The 13896-nt window shown below is 44.7% G+C and overlaps 1 protein-coding gene across 3 annotated transcripts in view; it reads right to left on the bottom strand.

Moving 5' to 3' along the window:
- AK4 (adenylate kinase 4) overlaps window positions 1-11730 on the bottom strand; it is a 73790-nt gene extending 62060 nt beyond the window's left edge. Inside the window, exons 1-2 of one of the 3 annotated variants that reach the window (XM_019731731.2) lie at window positions 11580-11730; window positions 10819-11092 (exon numbers count right to left, since the gene is read on the bottom strand). In XM_019731731.2, the coding sequence (XP_019587290.1) occupies window positions 10819-10963 (145 nt within the window). In that variant the 5' untranslated portion in view covers window positions 10964-11092; window positions 11580-11730. Of the gene's footprint in view, window positions 1-10231; window positions 10520-10818; window positions 11093-11430 lie in introns of those variants that run through there. The other 2 variants (XM_019731718.2, XM_019731739.2) reach the window with 2 other exon arrangements.
- Window positions 11731-13896: the final 2166 nt, after the last annotated feature.

Here is a 13896-nt window from a genome sequence, read left to right as displayed (position 1 = left end):
ATTGCATCTTCAGTTTCGTCCAGTTTCACATTTTCCAAATTTTCTACACGGCATGACTTTGATCAGAAAAAAGCTACTTTCAAAAAATGACCACACTGAAAGAATGCTGAGATTCAGCAGTGGATGTGGCTGAGGCAGACTTACTGTCATGGGACACCTATTCAAGTCACAAACAGTTCTCTACAAATACGTGTGAAAACCCTCAGACAAAGCAACCAGGAAAGGAAGAAAGGAAGGAAGGAAGGAAGGAAGGGAGGGAGGGAGGGAGGGAGGGAGGGAGGGAGGGAGGGAGGGAGGGAAGGGACCTGTGGAAGAAAGATGCTTTAAAACTGGTCAGACCCCAAGTCTCACTAAAATGGAATATAGCATATTCTAGAAATCCTGTAGTAAGCCAAGACCCTATGTGAGCTACACAAAGGTTAACTATTTAAAGTTGTTTTAGATACACTGAACTCTGTCTCTCAAGTCTGTCTAATACAACTTCATCCTCCAATTCCCAGAAGTTTTCATTCTTACAGAAGAAAAGACACATTTATACCTAATGAGTTCCCCCACCAAAAAAAAACAAAACCCGAGCCCTCTGAACTAGGTCAGCCCAGAGTCTAATTCAAAATGCTAGTCCTATCTGCAAACCCCAACAGGAACTGCAGTTAATATTAATTAAGAGCAGAAACAGGTTTGCTCTTGAACATCTCTTCTCTCAGTCAAGTCCAGGAAGCCTCCAAATGGAAATCTGCCAACTTTTGTGCACTTGAGATAGACCCAGTACAGAATAATGTGATTTAAAAAAACACTATTTGTCCAACCCTTAATACAGGATTCTCACATCTTTCAAAGGAAGGTTTCAATCACCCATGACTCAACAAAAGAAGCTATCACTAAATAAAAGTTTTACGGAACATACAACTGACTCCGTGTGTGCATGCACTCGTACATATATATGCACAGGCACACACGTACACACGCTAATATTCCTTATGACAGGACCCAGGTCCTGTCAATCTAAGAGAATTCCCCCGTCTACTCCTCATGCAATGTGCTCAAGAAAATGCACACCAAAGATTTGGGGGAAGGTCCTCAAATGAGGTATTTGATAAATCTCAGCCTGCTCTGCTCCAGGCCAACTAGGCAGAGCCACTGGATGACAGTTATTGTGAGGCTCTCTGGGATACTGATTATTTTAGGCTGGTTAATTTGAAGAAACAGACATGGAAGAAGCTCTGAAAAGTAGAAGTTACCCTTTGTAAAAGGACATTTACATTTGTAAGGGAAATCTCCATTTATAGGGGCATTTTCCTCACTGTTCCAGGTCTGCCTTCACTACCAATGGTGAGCGCATGGACTTAAACCCGCAGAGCCACCTTGCCCAGCTTACTGTGCTTTTCCTGGTAACCTCCAAAAACTGCCTCTCCACTCCCAACATCTACTCCCGTCTTTAGCTGAAAGTGATATTTAAGGTGATGACTTCCGCCATTTTGGCCAGCTGCTCAGTTTTCCTGGATCGCCCCCATGTCTACAGGAGGTATCCGTGTTACATAACTTTTGTTTTTCTCCTGCTCAAGTGTCTCATATCAATTTGATTATTAGACCAGCCAGAAAAACTTTGAAGGGTAGAGGAAAATTCTTCCTCCCTGAAAGATGGCAAGCCAGGCAAGAAGTAAACATTTTTGCTCTATCAGTCTCCCTCAACTCTGTCTGCGGGGTTGAGTGGAAGTTAGACATGGTAAGCTAAATTTAGATTGGCAGGAGAAAATATTGGTGAAATTAGTTTCTTGGGCAAATGGGATTCCGGTACAATTTCGTTTGAATACTCTTGTTTTCTGTTGATCTTGTTCTTCCCAGAGACTGTAAAAACAGGCCCCTGATGGTTCTAGTTTTCTGCCAGCTAGAGCATGCACATTTATCTGGTAGGCAAGGAACAAAATTTTAAAAATGGGTGAGGTTACCCTACTCTGTTCAAAGCAGGGAAAATACATGGTTCCCTGTGTTTTGGAATGACTGTTTCTAACTCTGGGAGTGAACTTTTGGGATCTTGTGAGGGCTGCAGCCTTTGCACTCTCTTGTTGGCGCCTCTTGCATCCTTACTTAAGCCATAAAAGGCGTAATGGTTTGAGTCACTACTGAGATCACTAGATCCTACCGTTGGCCAGACAATGAATCATTGAACTGGAAAACCTTCAAAATTGGAAATTTTTTAGAGAGCTCTCATCCTACACAGGTGTTTCATTGGTACCTATGGAAAGAGCAAATTAAAAAGTGGATACAAAGAAACATAATGGCTAGCCTCCTTGATTTGAGTACTCATTCTAGTAGTCCTTTCTATAAGTGGATCAATCTCTGTGGCAACAGGACCAGAAAACATTCAAAGCCCACCAAACCTTCCCTATTCATCTCAAAAGGCTTGTAAATACCAGCCTAAGGAAACTAAAGTACATCTGGGAGGAGCTTCCATTTCTTTCCCTGCATATTTGAGATGAAAATACCTGGTCTTCTCCATGAAGTCCCTTAGGCCATCTTTTTTAAATGCACATTTCAGGAAGATAATTCTTATCTAAAGAAAAAAAAGGGGATGGGAGCAAGATCATTTGAATAGATCCCACTTCTTTTATGGAAGCCATGAGGTCTCTGCCTCAGTTTGTATGTCGTGTGTGGATATACTCGTGTACCTGTTGTAGATGTGTGGTATTTTCTACCTCCAGATGGTACTGCTAATTTGTAAAACAGCTCTATTTAGTTGGCTTAAAGACAAACAAGTGCTTATATAAATATTAGGTACTCTAAAATTCCCAATATAGAAACTAACCCACATGCTTTTCAGATTCATGTGATTTGGGAAAAATATTCAGAATTAAAGCTAATTTAAGTTTGTTGTCTTCATTAAAACAGATGTACTTAGAATTATCAGCAACATAATACTTTCATTCTACCTAGGCTTATAAACTTGTCAGCAAAAATAATAACTTAGAATGCTGGGTGACTTGATCTAACATTTCATGAAATTTTTGTGGGTAACCTAATTACTGAGAACAAGTAAAATAAATAGATGTAGGTGGGATGAAATTTGTAGATGAACTTTTCAACAATATTTATGTTTTATAGTATGTCTACTTAAGTTTCCCAAAATCTTTTGGTAACTTGAAACCTCAAGTTTTACCAAATTGAATTAAATGGTGGAAATTATTGACTGTCTAGATCATTTCCAAATAAGATAAAATACTGAAATATTAATTGTTAAATAAGTCTACCTACTTTTGGCTCTTATTACAGAGAAACTAAAAGATAATTTTGGGTGTGCTACTAAATGTCTTGTGTCACACTGAAAGAGTATACTATTAAAAATTGTGGCTGGCCCAGTGGCTCAGGCAGTTGGAGCTCCATGCTCCTAACTCTGAAGGCTGCCGGTTCGATTCCCACATGGGCCAGTGGGCTCTCAACCACAAGGTTGCTGGTTCAACTCCTCGAGTCCCACAAGGGATGGTGGGCTCCCCCCCTTGCAACTAAGATTGAACACGGCACCTTGAGCTGAGCTGCCTCCCGGATGGCTCAGTTGGTTGGAGTGCGTCCTCTCAACCACAAGGTTGCCAGTTCGATTCCTCGACTCCCGCAAGGGATGGTGCGCAGTGCCCCCTACAACTAGCAACAGCAACTGGACCTGGAGCTGAGCTGCGCCCTCCACAACTAAGATTGAAAGGACAACTTGACTTGGAAAGCCCCAGAAATACACACTGTTCCCTAAAAAAGTCCTGTTCCCCTTCCCTAATAAAATCTTTTTTTAAAAAGCACGTTTCTTGAAATTATGAAATATATTTGCCAGTAAAAGAGTCTATGTTTCCAGAAGTTATGAAATGCATTCATAAATTTGCCAATCTAAAGAAAGCTAATTGCTTAGTTTTCATTCGAAATTAAGATTTGTAAGGATTTAAAATTCCAATAAATATAACTGAAACCACCAGAAATAACAGAAACAACTTTGAATGTAAGGAAAGCAGGATATATGTTTCTAAAAAAAGGAAATGAGGTACAGAGATACATTTTTGGTAAGAGAAATGAGAGTAATTTTCTCTAAGCTAGAACTTGTGGTTATGAACGGCAAAACTAAGCGTAAAAAAAAAGTTGAAGAGAAAGAAAATTTTATCTTGTGTAATTTGACTACAGTTGAACTGCTGTTATAACAGTTTTAAAAATTGAGCTTTACTATCAATAGTATACTTATGTAAAGCTAAAACTTAATTTTCTTTCATCTGCTAAAAGAACAAAGTTTGCTTGGACGGTCAGTCTCCTCCTTACAAGAGATTGTAAAAGGTTTTTCTTTTCAAGTAATCTGTTGAGAAAGAAAATATTGTTTTATCAAATTAATTTTCTGTGTTTTATGTTGTCTGAATCACATTCTTGAATACTTAAGAAAACAATCTTCTCAATAGCAAGAGCTAGGTTTTGCTAACAATTATGTAACCCTCTATGTTTGTCTTTGAAATGTTATTGTTACTTAGTTAAATGAATAATTAATTATTGTTTCATTATGACCTACATGACTATTTAGTCAAGTGTTTTAAAACCTTTTGATACTTTTTGACAAACTTCCCAAAATTCAAATTTTAAATACTCTTTCCTAACCTAAAAACAACTTTGAGATTTTTCCACAAGGGCCCTTAAAACATTTCAAAGGATATCTCTCTCCTCATAAAAGGGAAATATTAAACTAATTAGGCTTATTTGATGTGTTGAATTCCATGGGAACCATTGTGAAATAAATGATGATAAACTTCTAGGGAACACTGTACGGGTATAAAATGTCTGTAAATGAAATGAATAGCTGGGGCTGTGGGAAACCCAAGATGGCCACTTGGTTGTCCAGGCTCCCGGACTAACCCCATTTTTAAGTTTTTGCATTCCTTCATGCATCGCAGTACAATTAAGTTGGACTTCATTCAACTGGCACTTAGTACAGGTTATCAATACGTTCTTGCTGTTGCATGTTTTCCAAATGGGTTGAAGCGTGCTCCTGCTGCAAGGCTGATGCCCTCACAGTGGCAAAGAAACTGTGAGAAAATGTGTTTTCCATTTGGGGTATACCTTCCACAGTCTAGTGAACAACTCAGTTCACTGGGCAAATCCTATGAGCTTTGATGAGGCCTTGCAAACTTGGAATTACCATTCTCACCCTTAGTCATCAGGCATGGTAGAGAGAACTGATGGAAAAACTGGATTCAAGCAGAACAAGTCTTAATTATGTGGGAACTGATAAGGAAGAATACAATTTCCATGACTTGTTGTTTGAAATATTAGTGACTTTTACAATCTTTTGTTTTTGTTTTTCATTTTATTGGGAATATTGGGGAACAGTGTGTTTCTCCAAGGCCCGTCAGCTCCAAGTTGTTGTCCTTCAGTCTAATTGTGGAAGGCACAGCTCAGCTCCAAGTCTGGTCACGGTTTTCAGTCTTAGTTGCAGGAGAACCACAATAAAAGAGAAATCCTCCCAAATCTATAGGTACTCTAGGCGAAGTCTAATGGCAAGTCCCTGGCTTGGCTCTTCTGGACTCGAGAGGCTTAAAAGGTCAATCTGGAGATTCCTCATGAAAAATTCTAGCAAAGCAGATTTAAAAGAGCCTATACGGTTATTTCCTGTTCTTTTCGTTTTACACAAATAATTAGGGCAAATGTATTGAAACTGTTAGGTAGAAGTTAGAAAATATAGGAGGAAGAGGAGTGGGTGGGGGTCCATAGTGCCAACAGAAAAAGCTATAACTAGCTTTGATTAACCGCCTCCAGTCACATGCCTGTTTACAACAACAGATGACAAGAGGGGGTCTGGAGAAAGATAAGGATCTGAGGCAACAGACCTCCACCCATCTTAGGAGGTCACGCCCTCCCATGGAAGAGCATGTACCACCTTTTCCCACCAAATCAAAATCTAACTCCATCAGCCACCCAACAAATTATAAGTTCTCAGGACAAGGGTGTGGGCTCCCTCGTGTTCTCTCTCTCTCTCCCCCCACCATGTGCGGCTAGGCATATTCTCTTCCCTGAGAATGTATCACTAATAAACCCTACTTGCATATTAAGCAGCTTGCTGACCTTTGATTCCTCACTGCATCTGCAAGAACCGAGGTCCCATAACAAAAATAGACTTATTTTGCAAATAAATTAGGCTTAATTTGGCTACCTTTGGTAAAAATGAGGTTAATTTTGGAGGGAAACATTGTTTCAGTAACACACCTTTGTGGATATTAGATTCTAGCACTGTTCATTGTCTTTTTAGGTTCTGCTCTTATCTGGTACTTGGACCAGATCCCAAATTCTTTTAATTTCCTCAAATATTTGGCTGATCTCTCCAAACTAACATTTCCAATTTTCTCCCATCCTTTGACTTGGAACCACTAAGAACTGAAACAGCCCTTTCTCCTGAAGCCCTACAAACTGCAACTAGATGACTTGATATAGACTTAAGAGAAAGTGACACAATAGCTCCTGTTTAGACACTCTCCATGACTGATATAAGCCTCTAAAAAAGTTTGCCTGAACACCTGATGACATCATCAGAGACATTTCAAACTCTAAAAGAAGCTGAGCTTGACATCCAGAAATCTTCTTGACTGTCTCCTTGGCTCAGAAACTGACTGATAATTTGCTCCAATCATTAACCTTTGCTTTTCTTTTGTTTTCTTGGAGGTGCCTCTTAATTACCTGATTGTTTGCACAATATAGGCCTAACCTTAACAGCCCACCTGCAAGACCACCTCCTAAAATGAGATACAGCTGTTTAACTGAACTGACCTTTCTCAAGACTGAGGCTAGTTTAATAAGATATGGAACAATCTATCATTACTTCTGGAATGTGAAACTTCTTACTTGAAGTTTCAAAGGCAAGACTGAAGGGAGCAGCGTTTGCCACCCCAAACATGCCTCTTTGGGACTGATTATTTTAGGTTGATTAACTTGAAGTAACAGCAGACCTGGAAGAAACTCTGGAAACCAAGTAGAAGTTACCCTTTGTAAAAGGATATTTACATTTGTAAGGGAAATCTCCATTTGTAGGGGAGTTTTCCTCACTGTACCAGGCCTGCCTTCACTATCAATGGAGAAGTTATGGACTTAAATCTGCATAACAAATTTATCCTTGTTTATTGTGCTTTTCCTGGTAACCTCCCATGATTGACTCTCCATCCTCAACACCTTCATTTGTCTTTAGCTGAAGATGGTATTTAAGGAGTTGACTTCTGCCATTTTGGCCAGTTACTCATCTTTCCTGGGTCTCTTCCATGTATACGGGAGGTATACATACATGTTTCTAAACTTTTCATTTGTTTTTCTCCTTGTAATCTGTCTCATGTCAATTTGATTATTAGATTAGACAAGCCATAAGTACCTTAAAGGTGTTAAAGAGAAAACCACAAGCCCAAAATGGCATCACTAGTGCAAAAAGCCCATGATCCCAAACCTAGATTGAATACCAGATCTAACTGCAGTTTCAGCCTCTCCTAGAAACATAATCTTAATCAAACAGTCTGGATTTTTCTGGTCAACACCAATGAGGTAATCTCTCAGGTGGGCCCTCGCTATCCTCCATAGAAAGAAGAGGCAATCTTAGTTACAAAACTAGTCATAGGGATAAGGTACAGCATAGGAAATATAGTCAATAATATCGTAATAAATATGTATGGTGTCAGATGGGTACCAGACTTATCAAGTGATCAGTTCGTAGATATATAAATATTTAACCACTATTTTGTACACCTGAAACTAATATAATATTGTTAGGTCAACTATAATTGAAAAATAAATTTTAAAAAATCATTATCTTTATAATATAGTAATAAAGAGAGGCAATCTGCAAGATAAAAACCCTTTCAATTCTCCTCCCCACTACCAAAGATGTCTAGGCCCCAAATAATCTTTTTATTGTTGTTAATAGCTCCCTTGCCCCACCCTTCTTCCTGTAAAAAATCTTCCATTTTGTACAACTCCTCAGAGCACCCTTCTTTCTAATTGCTAGAAGGGATGCTGTCCAATTTATGAATCACTTCATACAGCCAATTAGATATTCAAATTTACTTGGTTGAATTTTGTTTAATCAAAGATAAAGGAAAATGTTCCCTCCCCAAAAATAGTACAAACTTTTACCATAAATCAGAGCTAATTAAACAGAATGGATTTGGTCACTGGAGGCTGGCTGACTTCTGGGGCAGATGCAGATATTATAATATTCCTGACCCATGCCTTCAACACAAGACTAGTTGAACTCCTTTTATGCATTACTTTGCCAGCAACCTGTCCTTTAAATCTCAGTGGAAACTGGAATGTGGTGAAAGCAGAAGGGACAGAGTCATAGGGTCATCTGAAATATTGCTATAGCCCCCGGCACCTAGAATACTGCCTGACACATAGCAGATACTCAGTAACTACCTATTGGATAACTCAGACAGACATCTGCTGCACCACCTTAAAACTGTATGTGACAGCGGCAACAGAATTAACAAGCTATATGCTGGGGAAAGAGATGAATTCTGCCGGGGCAGGTGAGGGAACACTTCCCAGAAGCAATGCGTATCCCATGCCTGGAGAAGCAGCTTTTCACCAGGCAGTGGCTGCAGGAAAGCCATGTGAACAGAAGTATGCCCTAATGGAGGCTGGAGCAGATGGCCTGAGCTACTTTCCAATTCAAATTCCTACCAAGGTTTTATTTCCTGGGGTTTTGTTGTGCTTCGTCGTCTCCTTCAAACCATCAACATTTATAAAGGGGTACATACACAGGGGTTGTTGTGCTTCTCCACCAGGAAACCAGCTAAAAGCAAAACAGCAGGTAACAGAAAAATAAATACTGTGGAATGTTTTCTTATTTACAAGGTGGTGAGCCTATAAGACTCTTAGACTTTCTGAGAGAAAAATAATCCGAGAACACCCTCCAAATCCACTACAAACAAGCCACTTTAAAAACAAATTACTGTCCTTTATTTTTCTTCTTTTTCCCCTGATAAACAGTTTGTAAGTGGGTCCATGCAATAACTACGAGATTCCCTACAGAAAAAAAACAAAGATAATCTCAACATTTCATTTCATAGTCACTTCTTACTCCAGGGAGAAACACTGAGGCGATAGGGGGGGCGGCACTTGAAAGAGAATGGAAACTAAAATTCTGAACAAAGGAAAGTTAAAATGAAAAAAATGAGAATAAGGGAAAAGAGCAAATGGAATATTTTCAAAGCCTCTAAGAACGAGCAGAAACACGCCACTTCCCATCACATTCTCTTTAAAAATGGAAAGGGCCACTAATCCAGTCCCGGAATGGACGGTGTGAAGCCCTTCGTGCCACAAGGAAACAAATCACCAAGTCAGGTACAGAGGATGCTAAGAAATGGGCTCAACCCCACTCTAGCGTTTCCTCCCCTCACTGTGCCTCCCTCTCCCTACCATGGACAAGCCCTACCTCATCACAACACTCTCAGGTTGAGAGCCAGCCTTCCCTCTCACGCTGCTCTCCCAGCAAACTGCAAACCAAACACTGAAAGCATAAGATACATTTGAATTCGGTATTAAAATTAAAATAGACCTAATTGAGTCCTCAATTAGAAATGCCAGAGAAAATTCAAGCTGTGACCTGGTACAAAGAACTCTTCCTTACGAGATAGGCGTGGCGAGGAAGAGTAGTCTTGAAAATCAAAGTTAAAACTTGGCGATTACACCGTGCTTAAGAGATCATGAATAAAACCCTGCCTTTGAGGTACTGAATTCCTAGCTTTTGAGCCTCCTGTTTTCCAGCACCGTCCTCCTCCCACCTCTTCAAATGAATCTGCGCTTTTGTAATGAAGATCCCTGGATAAGTAGCCCACAACGGCCAGTGATCACCTTGGATACTGAGAACAGGAGAGATCCTGAAGCACCCCGTTTGCAAGAAGTTTTCATAAAAAGGAGCTGCTAATTATGAGCATCTGCATCACGAGGGGTATGTCCCTCGAAGCAACACAACAGCTACTTCTTGCTTTTTAACGCCAGTTCATTAGGAACTGGTGTGAACGTGAGGTGGAAGGAGAGGGAGAAGGGCCATCCTGAGAGACTCAGCGATCAGGCTACCTATGTCCCCAAAGTCGCCACGCAAGCCCAGGGAGGCATAATCAAGAAGCCATTTCCAGGGAAGCAGGGTTCAAAACGTAATTTATCAGATCAAGTCTCCTGTTAGGCTCTAACAGCCAGGCCTCGGCTTGGGGAGGAGGGGAAGTTCGTAGTGAGAGTTTACCTTAGAAGGAGGCAGCGAACAGACAGGCCTTTCAGAGCCACCCAGGGCTCTGCCCGGAGGCCTGCGGCGGCGCGGAGGGGCTGGAACAGCGCGCGACTGCGAGCCCCGCGGCGCCACAGGTTCCCCCGCGCGCAGCCGGGCCGGACTCCCACAGGTGGGCGGCGCGCGGGGGAGAGAAGAGGGGGCGCTGGGGTTGGCCGGAGGCACGGAGGAGGGGGGTGCTTTGCCTTAAGGAAGCAGGGCGAGAGCGGAGCTCGGCGTTGTCAGCTGCCTAGTTCTCACTCAGCTGGGTGGTTACGGCTTTTCCCCAACGCAGGAGGAGCCCGGGCGGAGAGAGGAGCCGCGTGCATCGCCTACCCTCCTCCCAGGAAGCGTCGGCCTCCTCCCCGGGCGCGGTTAAGCCGCACGGCTGCGGGTCACCGACTGCATGCGCCCCGGCACGTAGGAGCCTGCACAACCACACGCGGGCGGGGGAAGGGCGCCCGGGGGCCGAAGAGACCCGGCCCCTCTCCGTTCTTTCGTCTCCCCGGCCTAACCGGATCCCGCGTGGATTCACCCCAGCCCCTCGCCCCCCACATCCCCCTCACCCGTGTTGGCTTTGATGTTCTCCCGCAAGAAGTGGCCGCTGGAGAGATGCTGGAGGCCAAAGTTCTGGGCGATCCTCTGGCACACGGTGCCCTTGCCCGAGCCGGGCGGCCCAAGGATGACCGCCCGCAGGAGTTTGGAAGCCATTGCCTTCGCGAGGAGTGGGGCGGACACCCGGGCAACCTGGACAACGGCCTCGGAGAAGCCCCGGGAACTTTGTTTCCTCTGCCCCTGCTCCTGACACCCTCCGCTCGCGCGGGCACTCGCTGGCCGCCCCTGCAGGGGAAGGAGAGACTTTTGAGACAGCCCCTCCCCTCAGCCCCGCAGCTGGGCGGCTAGAAGGCGGAGTAAGGCGCCACGCTACACCTCCCCGCCTTCCTCGCACCCACGCCGCTAGCCTGGAGAAGTTCCACGCCCCCGCCCCTGGCGTGGTCAGCCCCCGCGGCTCAGAGGTCGGCCCGGCCAGTCCCACCTCGATCTTGCCCTCTATCTTGCTCCCCATGCTGCATCTGAGGAGGGGACCGGGCGGCCCGACATTCCCACGCCAGTCCCCACCAAGAGAAGAAGCCGGATCCGCGGTGACTCCAAGCGCAACCCCCCATCGCCCCACGCACCGAGCGGCCTGGGGTCAGAGCCCCTACTCGGGTTCTCACACGTAGGCAACGTTTAGTAGGCGCCTCGGCCCCTCCCCGGCGGCTGTCACATCCCCGGGAGTCGCAGCGGCAGCCGCTGCCCGCCGCCCGCGCGGCAACCCAGCTCCCACCTCCGCGGAGGATTGACGGATGCGCTCCCCCGCCGTGAGGAGTCGGAGTCCGGCGCTTCTCGACCCAAAGCAGTCACATGAACACACACCTCGGCTGGTAACGCGGCTCCCCGACAGGCTTCCAGCCCAGATCCCGCTGGGCGGCGCCGACTCCGCCCGCCCCCACACCCCTCCGGGGCCGGCACGCGGGACTAGTGCCTTACGTAAGCCCGGGAGAGCGGCTCCGCGCGAGGGGCCGGGAGGCGCCCTCTGCCCTGCCCGCCCCCCTGCTCCCACGCCGCCTTCCCTAGCCCACGTGCTCCCCAAGACCCTGCGGGGGCGAAGGAAGGTGAAGAAGACACAAGGGTCAGAAACCCCTTTTTTGTGGTCGCTCTACTGTAAGGGGAAGGAAAAATACAACATGTTGAGTGCCTACTGTGCGTCAGGTTCCGGACTTGGTGATTTCCTTAAGCAACGGGCGTTCCTCTTAGGTATATTCACAGATGAAGAAAGTAGGCTTGGAATATGGCCATTCATTCATTGAACATTTATTGAGCGCCTACTATGTGCCAGATACTGTTTTAGGCACTTGGTATATAGCTGTGAACCAGAGATGGAATCCTGCCCTCCTGGAAGTCACATTCCAGAGGGAGTTTTGAACCCTCACCTGCCTGACTCCAAAGCCCAGGCTCCTTGGGGAAGAAGGACAGAGCGGATGGTTGATCACTCACCTGATCTTATATCCAACTGATTCCAGGACTTCACGCTCCAGCTGTTGGCACTACACTTGAACTCACCAAGTCCAATTGGTGTTTATCTCCTTCCTTCCCTCCCATAGACATCCCAATTCATGTGATCTTAAATCTGTTTCCACCCCACACACAGCCTAAGACTAATGTGGTAACCATCCGCCCATAAGTCTCTGGCTCCTGCCCATCCATCCTCCATGCAGCTCCCAGAGATACCGCTCAAATGTAAATCAATTTCCATTATTTTCCCACCTCAGATATTATTGTCCCTTCTGAATACAGTAAAAAATCTTCAGCAGGGGCACACAGCCTTCCACATAACTTTCCACCCACTCCCCTTCTCTGCCTTGGGAAATCCATTGCATGGTTCTGAGAGCCACCACCCATGGCTCACAGATGAGGAGGGACAGTGTGGAGAAGAGCCTCTTCTAAATTCCTGGCACACAGCCCTTGTCCTCCACTTCCTCCTCCACACACACAGACAGTCAGTACATAGGCTCTGGCTACCTGGAAGCACACCTGGGCCACCAATGCCTGGGCAGCATTTGTTCCACAGGCCCATCCACTGTCTGAAATATGAGTGTGCTGTAGACCTCAGGAGATTGTTGCACTGAGCCCCTTCAAGCCTCCACCCAGGAACAAAGAGAAGAGATTGAGGGGGTGGGGGCTGAGATCTCTCCCTCTTCTTCCTGACACATGCCCTATAATATATAGCAGTTACTTTGTGCTGGTTCTCCAACCTGAGCATGCCTCAGAATCATCACTCCGAGGGCTTGTTAGAACAAGCACCATCCCCATAGTTTCTGATTCCCTGGGTCTGACATGGGCATTTCTAACAAGTTACCAGGTAATGCTGAGGCTGCTGATCTGGAGACCCCTCTTTGAAAACTGCTCCAGTAAAATGAGCATTGAGACACAGATGTGTGGTCTCTTAATTCCTCTGCCTGCTGTGGGACCTTAGACCCCTAACCTCTTCTCTTTCTAAAATAAGGAGATTGAATTTAGTACATCCCACAGTTCCCTTTGTATCTACCAAGAAATGATTCTGTAAGTTCCCACAGGAAATACAGCCTCCAAAAAATTAGATGAACTTTATCCAACCTTGCCCTATCACCCGGTCTGTTTGCCTACTTTTGAAGTCTTTACCTTATAGTATCAGGGAACAGTGTTGGCCACTCACATGGTCCTAGGACTTTGTGCTTTAGGAGTGTAGGAGCTTTTATTATGAAACAGAAAGAGGAGTTGTGCCATAGGTAAACGTATTAGAAACCCAGCGGAGAATGGAACCCAGCATTTCCCAAAAGAGGGACCTTCCCAGTGCACAGCCACATCAGGGTCCCACAGTTCAGCTGCTGGGTTGGAAGCAGTAGAAGTGGAAGAAATGGGTTTTGGAGTTAAACACCCCTGGGATTAAACTGTAACAGTACCATTCGCTAAATTTACACACCTCTTGACCTCTGTGAGCCTTAGTTTGCTTATCTATAAAAGGGAGATAATACTTACTTCATAGACTTGTGGTGAGGCTGAAATGAGATAAGACATATAAAGAATTTACCAAGGTGCTGGGCATATATGTATTTCATCATGAA

Source organism: Rhinolophus sinicus, linkage group LG06 (assembly GCF_036562045.2).
Source record: "Rhinolophus sinicus isolate RSC01 linkage group LG06, ASM3656204v1, whole genome shotgun sequence".
Classification (NCBI taxonomy): domain Eukaryota; kingdom Metazoa; phylum Chordata; class Mammalia; order Chiroptera; family Rhinolophidae; genus Rhinolophus; species Rhinolophus sinicus.
This window is presented reverse-complemented; position numbering and strand designations above follow the sequence as displayed.